This window comes from Lethenteron reissneri, chromosome 42, assembly GCF_015708825.2.
Source record: "Lethenteron reissneri isolate LAM-NWPU_2019-01 chromosome 42, ASM1570882v1, whole genome shotgun sequence".
NCBI classification, from domain to species: Eukaryota; Metazoa; Chordata; class Hyperoartia; order Petromyzontiformes; family Petromyzontidae; genus Lethenteron; species Lethenteron reissneri.
In genome coordinates this window covers 4,133,241-4,145,712 of record NC_083820.1, presented here as the reverse complement: position 1 = coordinate 4,145,712, position 12,472 = coordinate 4,133,241, and the positions used below count along the sequence as shown (strand labels likewise).

The window sequence follows — 12,472 nt, the reverse complement described above, 5'->3', positions numbered from 1 at the left end:
TCCACCTTTGTTTTGGCTTGCATCCTCCGCAGGTTGAACAGACGCCCGGTAAAAGTGGTAGATGAAGCGGATCCACGTCTGGTAATTTGGGAAGGCATCTAGCAGCATGGCGGAGAACATCATGCTTAATAGGGTTGGTGCTCGAACACAGGCTTGCTTCATTCCATTTGTGACTGAAAACTGTACAGAGGATTCTTGGTGATCTTGCACACTATCCTTTATGCCATCACGCAAATGCTGCACCATGGTGATACATTTGTCTGGGCATCCAAGCTTTGCTATGATCTTCCAGTGGCCCTCGCGGCTGACGGTGTCGAAATCCTTTCTCAGGTCGACAAAGGTGAGGTACACGGTCGGAGTTTTGCTCTTTGCATTTTTCTTGCAGTTGGTGGGCTGCAAAACACTATGTCAGTGGTTCCATGGTTTTTTTCTGAAGCCACACTGGCTCTCGGGCAGCAGGCCTTGGTCTAGGTGTTCTGTTAGACGATGCAGGAGGATTCTTGCAAAGATTTTCCCGCAACTGACAGCAAGGAAATGCCTCTGTGATTGCCACAGGCTTGGCGATTGCCCTTCCTCTTGCAGAGGTGGATAAACGAGACATCCTTGAACTCCTGAGGGACAGCTACTTGTCTCCATAATGACTGGAAAAGGTCAAATAGCTTCTCAACTAAACGAGGCTCTCCTGCCTTGTAGACTTCCGTAGGTATGGCGTCAGCTCCCGGAGCTTTTCCCGATGAGAGGAGACTGATGGCTTTTTGGGTTTCCTCCAGAGTGGGTGGATCTGCAAGTGACAGGTTAATTTCAACTTGAGGCAGCCTATTGATCGTGTCTTCATTTATGGATGAAGGCTGATTGAGGACTGAGTTGAAGTGTTCGGCCCATCTGGCAAGGATTTTGTCTTTTTCTGTGAGCAGTGTTCTTCCATCTGCACTCAGGAGAGATGAGGTTCCTAAGGGTTGTGGGCCACAGACTGACTTGATTGCATCGTAGAAACGCTTTGTGCTGTTGCTGTCGGCGTATGCTTGTATCCCCTCTGCTTTCTGACTGACCCAAGCATCCTGCATAGCTCTAAGCTGGAGCTGGACAGTCCTGCGGATGTTGAGAAATGTAGTTTCCTTGGAATCTGAGCTGCTATCATTCAGGCAGGCTCTCTGCAGGCGATGTTTCTCATCATGGAGTGCCGGAATCTATGCATGATTTTTCGTCGGGCCAGTCTTGGTGTTTGTGTGTGGCAGCACCATCAGTGTCAAGCGCTGTCAATTGCAGCATATTTCTGAGAGCTGTCCAATCTGCTTCAGCATCTTCGAAGTCAAGGCTGAGGGACTCCAAGCAGTAGTCTAGGGCTTCAGCAAAGTTCTGCTGGACGCTCTCCTGTTTCAGCCGGGAGATGTTGAGTCACTTAGAAGATTGTTTTGCCTTGCGGACGTCTGTGACGTTTGATCCGGATGTTGAGCTTGGAGATAATGAGTCTGTCATCTGTTCAGCATTCTGCACCGCACATGGCCTTTGTCACTTGGATGTCATGCCTGTCTCTCCTCCTGACAATGGCATAGTTAATCAAGTGCCAATGTTTTGACCGTGGGTGCATACATGTTGATTTATTGCGGTTTGGTAGTTGGAAGAATGTGTTTGTGATCAGTAGGTCATGCACAGCACATGTCCTTAGTAGCAAAAGACCATTGCTGTTGCATTTTCCAACACCATGTGTACCTATTATCCCATTCCATGACCGATGGTCAGTTCCAAATCTGGCATTGAAGTCGCCGAGAATGATTTGTTTCTCTTTGCTGGGTATAGCAGCAATTGCAGTCTCCAGGTCAGCGTATAACTTATTGTTGACCACATCAGGGTTGGTCATGGTTGGTGCATAGGCAGTGATGATGGTGACCTGCTTTTTGCCTGGTAGATGGAGCTTCAGTGTCATCAAAAGGTCGTTCATACCCTTGGGTAAGCTTGACACAGTTGGTAGATCAGGTTATATTTTACTGCAAAACCAACACCACTGTTGCGGCTCTCCTCTTCTCCACGCCCACTCCAAAAGAAGGTGCCACCGACTTCAACTTATGCAATCTGTCCCGTGTCAGCTAGCTGGGTCACACTTGGGGGGGGGGGCAATGTAAATTTTGTATCTGGCAAGTTCTCTACCTACAAGAGCTGTTTGGTCCAGCCGTGTTCATAAGTGCGCGCACATCCCTAGCGCCAATATTAAGTGGTGTTACTTTGATGTTCTTTGTTTGACCTGATGACGGTTTCATGTCTTGCGCTCTGAATTGGATTTCAGTGAGAGAGAGTTGTGCAGCTTTGACCTCACTCTCTCGTACAAACTCGTCTGTATTCAGTGGCAAGACTATGTCTAGACGGCTGGAGATGATGCTGGTTGCAGTGAATGGTTTGAGGAGGCCTTCTGATGGTATTTCCTCCACCAAGAGTTCCACAGACCCAACTCAAATACTGAGTTATGCCGGGTTAGTTAACCGCCACCAGGAGTTCGGCGTTGGCAGGTGCTGGCAGTACCGACTCGCCAGGTGCAAGATGGAAAGGTCCTGATGTGCGCCTACGGTAGCAGCTCGGGTGTTCCCAGCAAAGACTGACTCAACACCCACCGCTGCTGCTGTTGGTGCTGCAGCTGCTAGTGCTGCTGATGCTGCTAGTGCTGATTCAGCTGCTGGTGCTGCTGATGCAGCTGCTGGTGCTGTTACTGGTGCTGCTGCTGTTGCTGCTGCTAGTACTGCAGCTGCTAGTGCTGCTGGTGCAGCTGATGCAGCTGCTGGTGCTGTTGATGCAGCTGCTGCTGGTGCTGCAGCTGCTGCTGGTGCTGCTGGTGCAGCTGCTGGTGCTGCTGCTGTTGCTGGTGCAGCTGCTAGTGCTGCGGTTGCTGGTGCTGCTGCTGTTGTTGCTGCTGGTGCTGCTGATGCTGTTGCTGGTGCTGCTGTTGCTGCTGCTGCTGGTGCTGGCCTGCCTGCAGTCCATCCTGCTTTTGACCAGGCTGGATTGTGTGAGGAGCTCACGGATCCTTGAAGGATCTGGACGGGGTCCTGTCATTGGGCACCTCTGGCAGGCAGAGCTGCGTTGGCTGGGTCGTGTGGCCCGCATGCCTGGCCACCCCGTGCCTAGACGGATTTTGTTCGGACGGATGGAGGGGGCTGGATGGACACGGCGCGGGCTGGAGAGGAGATGGAGTGGTGTGGTACGAGAGGATGTGGAGCTGGGTGGGATCAGCCTCTGTGGAGGCTTGTGAAAGATGCTGCTGAGCAGTTGGAGGCAGTCGTCCTCCAACAACAACGGAGGGCAGAGGAGCGACGCAACAACGAGCGGAGCGCCGGGTGGCTAAAGCACAGCAAGTTGGCACAGGAGGGGGCACAGGTGGTGCATCGGCCACTCATCTCAGTCGACCCATGGCATCTGAGTCTGTCCCTTGACCTGCCAGCGGGCGCACTTCAAGTGGCCATAACATGCACATAGACTGGCACAAGCGTCGTGGTGATATCGTGGCCACTTAGTGGAGAATGGCGGTTGTTGTTGTTGTTGTTGCTGCTGCTGGTGCTGCTCCTAGCCCTGCTATATACTGCGGGTGTGTCAACTATAAAATGTGCCGTCTACTTTACAGTGGATGTTAAAGATCCTACGATATTAGTTTATCTGAGTAGGGCGTTGTGTGCCAGCATCATGGTCCATTTTTTATTTATTTAAACATGTTATTTAAATGGGATTACACACAAGAATGTATTGCTATCTTATTCGCAGCCCAATGGCCAATTGCAGGTCGGTGTTGGGCCACACGCCTAATCTGCTGTCACTGAGGAGTGGCCTTTGAATGGTTGAGATGAGATGCGAGGTGCTTGAGTTGCTGAAGTTTTTAAGCAATCCCATATAAGTGCAAAGATCTATTATTCACTATGATTCTATGAATGCACCAATTAACACATACCAATAAAATTCCACTGGAAACGATTACCAGCTCCTGGCTCTCAAAACCAATCATAGATTGTAAAAATGTTTACAGGTCAACATTTAAAATCCTAGTTGATCAGTGTATATTACCCGCTAATCTGCTCTGAATATGGATCATAGACATGGACATGTTACAGAGCTAGAGAAATTGTTATTATTATAATTAACAAATAAAATGAAAAAAGGTACGGAATACATGACGTAGAAGATAAATGCAAGTCAGATATCGAAACTAATTTTTTTATTTGGCCACGTAAGGCCAATTGACTTGTAAATCTCTTTTTCAAAAGCGACCTGGCCACAAATGATAGCTGAACCAAGTGACTTATCGCGTGGAAATCAATAGCAGACACATTTTTAAAACGCACGTTTCTAAATGTGGAGGGTAAGAAAACCGGAGGAGTGTTAAGAAAATTAAAAGCACTTGGGCAGGACACGTCACTGAGAGACACAATGGCCGGTGGTAAAGACCAACAATGGAGGGGGCAGTAATGCAACCAGATACGAACACCCCGGAGATGGAGTGATGAAATTAGCTCGCGTGCAGTTGCTGGATGAATTGTTACATCGCAGGGCTGCGAGAGCTGGCGATGATTTGGGGAGGCCTTCATCCAGCAGTGAATGTATTTAAGGGGCGCCACGGTGGTATGCAGGAGGTCGAGTGTCCGATCCAAATCCGGATGCCTGCGGTATATTTGGAATTTGCATGTTCTCCTCGTGGCTGCGTGGATGTTTTCTCTGGGTCCTCTGGTTTTTTTCTCCAAATATAGAAACATGCGTTTAGACTATTTCTATTATTTTGCCGCTATAAATGTCCAAATGATAAGTCATTTTGTTGAGCGATCATTTGTGGCCAGGTTGCTTATGAACAATAAGTGAACATCTCAGTGTGCTTTGTCTGTAGGATGGGGATGGTTTAGTTAAATTTGTACGTGTTTGGGTGATTTGTTTACCTTTCCTGTACTGTGCACTCCTATCGTGTTTTTGTATTGTCAGTTGCTGTAACATTCTTACCCGCCCCGACTGGATATCTGCGATAAAGAGCTTCATAGCTCATCGGATTCCTCCAGTATTCAGATTCTCAATTGATCATGGCTGGTGACAATTCAAAGATGGGGGGGGGGGGTGGGGGGGTAATCTCTCCATAGGACTGACACCTATTCTTAGGTTTTTTTCGGTAAAGTCATGTAGGTAAAAAATTAAAATTAATAAAAGTAAAATAAAATAAAAATCACGACGTTTCGGAGGCAACACAAGCTTCCGTCTTCAGGTGGAACCGTCACAGCACGATTGCTGTATCACCGAAAAAACCTAAGAATATGAATCCTTGCAGTCACGAAAGCTTCAAATCTAGAATTAAGGACTGACACCGTTGACCTCCCAGGAAACGGTACCGCATCCCATCGACGATGCGGGAGGAATGGTGAGCTGCGTAGACCAATGACTGAAATCCTGAAATCTGATCCTGAAACCATCCATCCAGGTCAGGGCGCTTCTGACAGTGACACCCAAACTGAAAGCAATATACATTAAACGAATGCTGTGTATGATGTTCAAATGCCTGTCCTGCCTCATCGTTTCATGGTCACGCTAATCATAATGATGACCAGCGAGCATTGGGAGATGCGCTGCAACACGCCTGTTGATGTAGACTGCTTTGCTTCAGACGTGCGGAGGTAAAAGGGGTGAGACCCCTTGGTTGAAGCCTCCGATCCAAATTTCCCCAACATGCTGCATCTTTGAAAAGCTTATTCCTTCCACAACATTAAAGTTTACTTTTAATTGCTACTTGAATCAGAGCTGATGCTCATTAATTGACCTTCATTAAAACTTTCTAAAACAGCGCACTTCCAAACTTTATCCTTCTATGTGCAATAATAGAATACATGTATTATTGATTTTTGACATGTTAAAAAATTACAATAAATTACCCTAAACTTTGAAAGAAGATTATCGACCAGAAACTGAAGCCAAAGTAATATATTTGCAGTAATCTTTCCTCAAAATATACAAACGGCATTAAAAAACAGTTACAAACATAACCTCATTATATTCAGCTTCTATACCACATGAGGCCAGCGCTAAACCCTAATCAACTTCTGTTGGATGTATTTAATTCAAGGCCTCATTAAAAATGACTTCGACTTAGTAACATCACCTTGTAAAAAAGATTCTTTAATACACAACTAAATAATACCGGTTGTGGCATTAGCCGTCTTAATTACTATTTCAGGAGGTTAAGGGTCATATGTAAACCAGGTCATCCTGAGGCTCCCGATATTTAGCAGCCTTTTCATGTGACTCGTTGTGCAAAATAATAACCTGTGTTGATATAATCTTATTTTTCACATGGAAAAAGGCCCTTAGAAGTTGAAATAAATCGATGCAAAACCACACAAACATACACAGAAGGGACGTGCTCTGAAATATTAACGTTGCACAATATGGATATTTGATTCAAGTCAAAGTGCCTCCGTGTTCAAACCAGAATTGAGGTGGAGCTGATCTATGTTTTTAGCCTTGAATCAGTCTGACAAATTCCACATTCCTATAGGCAGAGGCCAGTCTATCCATATCACAGCCACTATTTATTTCTCATACGAATGTAATCTGAGACAAATATCCCCCAGTTTCCTCATATAGAACTACCGGCACGAGTGTCGTCAGTGAGCATCAATCAAGGATGGAATGACACACGAGTGGGTGGTGTGGCCAGTCGATACCCGACCACCTTTGTCTCCCCCAGTGCTGATATTTACACGCTAGGACACACACAGCAGGTGCTCATTTAAGGCTGAGCGAGCCTAATACAGGCCTCGGGTAGATTTTGATATCACTTTCAAAAGAGGTTAGATGTGTTTCGATTTAAAGCTTTCGTGACTGCAGGGATTCATCTTCTTGGTTCTTTCGGTAAAGTCACGTAGAACGGAAGAAATAAAATAATAAAAATAAAACATAATAAAATAATTCTCACGACGTTTCGGCCACAACGCAAGCAGCCGTCCTCAGGTGGAGAACAGGTCTGTCAAGTAGACAGAGTCTACTTGACGGACCTGAGGACGGCTGCTTGCGTTGTGGCCGAAACGTCGTGAGAATTATTTCATGTTTTATTTTCATTATTTTATTTCTTCCCTTCTACGTGACTTTACCGAAAGAACCAAGAAGAGGTTAGATGTGGTCAAGGAATATAACCAAAATCGCCAGGTTCACGCTAACCACTGTGAACCACTGCTCCTCATTATGTATGTACGTTGAACTTATTTCGCACCGTATGTAGCCAACCATGCTAATGGGGGGAAGGAAAACAAACTAAACACAAAAAGCAGTTCTAAAAAAATAGTTTTCAATCTATGTGTAGTGAGTTCAACTAAGTCGCAGACACTTCTTGGAGGCAACACATTTATTAAAACCAACACACGGGGGTACTACCCCTTAACACATTCACAACCTACGGTGGTGAACCACCAGGCTAACTACTCTAATTACACTGGAGTTAGACCCTGACCTGGATCCCAGTCCACGTGTTGGTGACTCTAACAGGACGTAGAACGTAGATTCTTCAGGATGAACAACAGCAGCCGGTCCCGCTCGGGGACCCGGCTTGTATCCTCTGTGGCGTGGCTGGCTCCGCCCTTAGGCACGACCACCTTCTAGAATCCTCGAGCAGGATCTCGACCCTGACACGTGACCACCCCTAGCCCCCACTTGGGGGCCCTGTGTAGACTTTACCCGTTACATGTCCTCTGGGGTCAGCCAGAGTGCCATGGCCCTTAGTAACCCATTTCCATGGCCGGCACTCTCACACCCTATCCTGTAGGGGTTGGCACTGCACGCAGAGCGTGGTGCCATCCAGCACTGTCGGGACAGCGCTCACCGAGCCCCTCTAGGGCCGGTAGTGCACCCACATATACGTGGTGCCCGCGATGGCAATACATCGCACGCCGTGCCTCTCTCGAGCCGGCATTACACAGTGACATCCGTGATGTCACTACATGTGTAAAAGTGCATAGGGGCCATCCATTTAGTACGTACGCAAAAATCTGTCAAAACTTGACCCCTCCCCCCCTCCCCCTCCCTGTACGCACGCGGAAGTTTTACCCCCCCCCCCCCCACCTGCGTACGTTCGCCTGACGCACCCCCCCTACCCCCCCCCCCCCGAATCCTATAGAACGGCCGATATTTAATCCACGCAAAAACGATCAAGGATTAATAATTTATTAACGCGTTTAAGCAAACAGATAGTCCACCGCCGGAATAACTCATTTGAAGGCCAATGTAGACAAATAATTATCGAGGCTTCACCCCCCCACCCCATTTCCGATGCGTACATTGTAGTAGACCCCCATATGCAAGCGAACGCATTTGGGTTAACCCCCCTCCCCCCTCCATGCGTACGGACTCAATGGATGGCCCCATAGCTCCAGTGGGCTTCCTAATATCGGAAGGGAGAGCATTCCAGACAGCCGCAGAAGTGAATCTGAAATCGCACACGATGAAGTGACCGCCTTTGTTCGAGAGCTGGCCATGTTATGCATCGAAGTAGAGCTCTTTGTGAATCCACTGCTTTGTGAAAGCCTCCCCCACACTGTTGTGGTCATGGAGGTTTGTGTGACCATACGTCAGCAGGTGGGTTAACACAGGCTGGCGAAGGAAAGTCTGACGACTAGGATCAGATATCACTCACGGCTGATGTTAGCCAGGGCGAGGGATCAAACTCAGATTTCCGGATTCACAGCACAGTGCCACAAACGGCTCCCCCCCCCATACACACATCTAGACAGGTCATCGTTTCAATGACCCGAGAGGAGTGAATCGCCGAATCCACCACCCCTAGTTGGAATTTGAACTCGAAACGTTAGAAAGTTTTGAGCATGCTAACCACCGCACCGATTGGGCAGATGAAGGTTTGGTTAAAACGTGTAACGTAATATAAATACATCAGCACATTGTACCGAAAAATATGTTGAAAATTTAAGAGTTTGTTTTACTTCCTAATAGACTGTCACTGATAACATTTAATGTGAACAAAGAAGTGTCTCCCAACCACAAAATACCACTTCTTCTTCTTCTTCTTTCGTATGGCTGATGTAGACGCAGAGCAACAACACGAATTTCACATTCAAGTGGTCAAGTCAGATAACTGCGTCAGGAGTAGCGGAGTGTATCGCTGTGATGTCTCCTTCGTATTTGTGGATCGAGCATTGCGTCGTTCTATGCTGTACGGTCCGTTCTGGATGATCAATCACACACTGGAGAGTTTTACATTTTACCACTACAAACATTCAAGAAACTTTGACCCACAAAGGCAATCTACATGCCTCTAAGAGCCATCATAGTGACGCATATTCTTATGCAACAAGACTCTTAAAGAAGCGCGCGTGTGCCGCTGAACACGTAAACAATCTGTACTGCAGCCAATCTTATCATAACGAGCCGAGGAAGTAACCCAAGCAGCCATCCACCCAGAGAGTTTGGTTTAATCAGTACGCTCAACGCTTGCGCGCCTCGCCCCGAGACGATATCTGGGCTTGCCAAGACACCCATCTTATTGATTGCTCGCACGCGTGCACGCATGCTCGTGAGCATCGCTAATGCGTTTTTGAGGAAATGGAGCGAAATCTTAACGGCGCCTGCTGCCGTTGCTTTGCTCGCTTGCTTGCTTTTTTGTTTTGCGAGAGCTTTCCAAAAATCTCGGTTGGACGACAGGCGCGAGGGCTCCTGGGTTCTTTTACGAGAAGCATCGTGGGGGGGGGGGGGGGGGTGAGAAGTGAGATTGTAGCTAGGGAGAGCAGAGGAGTTTGTGTATTTGAACCTCAAAGTCAGCACAACGCAAGGGGCTGCGCGAGGAATGTCAAAGAGATGCATTGCATAAGAAGGGCGAGATAGAGCACGAGTTGTTCGTGGCTAGGAACTGCACGGCAAGATCGGTTCAGCAACTTCCAACGAAATGTCGACAGCAAATTACGCCAGATGTAGGGGAGCGGCGGTGCAGTGGTTTGTATGCACACTGCGTTACGCACCCAGCGTCTCGGGTTGAATTTCCAGCCACGGCTAACACCAGTGGCGAGTGATATTCGAACGGGTTCTGTGCCCTCCTTCACCAACCCGCACTAGATAGAAAGTGTGGTCAAAGCAACCCCCATGACTGAAACGATGTGGGCGGGGGGGGGGAAGTGGGGGTGAGTGGCCTTCATCCAGCAGTGGATTAACAAGGGGCTATAAAATCAGGAACAGGAGGTTGTGATGGCTGGGGCCTACGTGTGCAGTCTGGAGGAAGGTGGGCAGGTTACAGAAACCCAAATTGTAGATGGCAACCAAAGTTTCGTAGCTAAGGGGACGTGCGAATAAGCCAGACGGTGGGATCGTATATGAGAGAAGAATGAAGATCGTGTCGACCGTGTGACCGTGCAGGGAGAGGTGGTGGTGCGTCTGGAACTTGCCGAGCTACATTGGCTTGAGGTCGACGAACCAACACATTATAAGGTCGCACTCATTAAACACACACATCGCTCTCACACAAACGAACCACGATACTTTGCTGGTTTTGTCAAGGAGCATAAACCAACCATCCTGTGCGAACTCCGGCACATCTTCGCAGGGCAGGTTGTGGCTAGCCATCGGAGAAAGACGGCCACTTGCATCGCACGCTTTCAGATGCGCTTCTGCGGCCGTCTCGAGCGCTCTTCCTTCCGATGCTGGGAATCCACTGGAGCGATGCACTTTTAAATTATTTAGATTGAAAAGCCATTTCTTTAGAACTGTTTTTTGTGTTTAGTTTGTTGTCCTTCCCCCACGCCTCGAATTAGCACGGTTGGTTACGTACGATTGCGAAAGAATCTCAACATACATACACATATACATACAATTCAGCACATTGCCCTACAATGTCAGTGAGGTGTAGGTTTCATCTCCGAATGCGCACAATAGTGGCAATTGTTCTTGAATAATTCAATGAATTGCTATTCCAACTGTGACAGTTAATCACGAACATTGATATAATGGCCAAGCAACTTGCATTTGTTTGCGTATATAAGCGATGTGAATATATACACTTAACTTTAGAGAGTAAATGCACATCAACAACAACAAACGCAAATTTACTTTGCTGCGTCTGTAAACTTTGTAGTTTTCAGCGTTCAGAAAACGTGGTGACATGTCGTCTTACCGATCGGAGCCTTTGCGTCGCAAGACGTTAGAATCCAAGTCGTGTTTCCCACTTTGGTTGACGGATCAAAAGTGGTCTTATTGGCCTGAGCACAAGAAACATTTTAAAAAAAAAATCGCGTGAATTCAATGCTTTACATGCAAGGATCCATAACTTATTGGTTCTTTTGGTAAAGTAACTTCAGTAAAAAAAAAATTGCTGTGGTTGTCACACCTGATGATGATTGCTTGTGTTGCAATCGAAACGTCGTGATATAATTTACTTTTATTTATTTTTATATTATTATTTTTCATCTACGTGACTTTACCCAAAGAACCAAGGAGTATAAAAATGTGGCTAGGCCAACAGTCTAAATATAAGCAATGCACAATAACAGTTATTCTGAAATAAAAAATACGAGTCAGGTGCATTACACATTTACAACCATCTTCCAGTTTTATTTGCTCACAGTCAAGCGAAGCTAAGTATTATTTTATTTAACACTTTTCACTCGGCTTCAAAGATGCTTTTAGTGCTTGTAATGGTGTTTCCACATCAAACACCAGCACATATATGTTACAAGGCACACTGCCGCACAGCACTTGAAATAAATGCTTTTTAACAATCTAAGAAAACGGGAGGCAAACCCACCTAAGCGACATTTACAGAATTGCGTGACAACACAAAGTGACAGCATTAATACGACGTCGACCAATGTGGTGCGGCACTTTGTACTGGTCCTGCCACGCAATGCTGTGCCGGCTTCGATAGTTGCCGCTTACAGAAAAAAGCACTTTGCTGTGGCAGTCTGCAAGACGAAAGGAGGCTGTAGATTTGAAGCTTTCGTGACTGCAAGGATTCATATTCTTAGTTCTTTCGGTAAAGTCACGTAGGTAAAAAATGAAATTAAAATTAATAAAAATAAAATAAAAATCACGACGTTTCGGAGGCAACACAAGTCTACGTCATCAGGTGCTTGATGCAGCAAATCTGGCTGTGACGGTCCCACCTGATAACGGAGACTTGTGTTGCCTCCGAAACGTCGTGATTTTTATTTTATTTTTATTAATCTTAATTTCATTTTTTACCTACGTGACTTTACCGAAAGAACTAAGAGTATGAAAGGATCTTCTTGGGTCTTTCGGTAAAGTCACGTAGAAGGGAAGCAATAAGTATGAAAGGAGGCTGCTTTTGTAGCCCTGAATCAGACTGTACGCAGTAGCGTAAAGGTATACTCGTGCACACTGGACATTAATCATAATCCATCTATAAGGGGTGACTTTAATGTTACAGGAAGCTGTATAAGTTTCATAAAGGTCCAAACTTTTTGCACATATCGCATGAGTGTCAAAAGCCTATTCATCCATTCTAATTAAA

At 46.5% G+C, this 12,472-nt stretch overlaps 1 protein-coding gene across 1 annotated transcript in view; it reads right to left on the bottom strand.

The window, feature by feature from the left end:
- Window positions 1-12,472, bottom strand: part of LMBRD1 (LMBR1 domain containing 1) — a 358,364-nt gene that overhangs the window by 67,519 nt on the left and 278,373 nt on the right. The window contains exon 14 of the mRNA XM_061568975.1: window positions 11,117-11,201. Within this exon, the coding sequence (XP_061424959.1) occupies window positions 11,117-11,201 (85 nt within the window). The remainder of the gene's footprint in view (window positions 1-11,116; window positions 11,202-12,472) is intronic.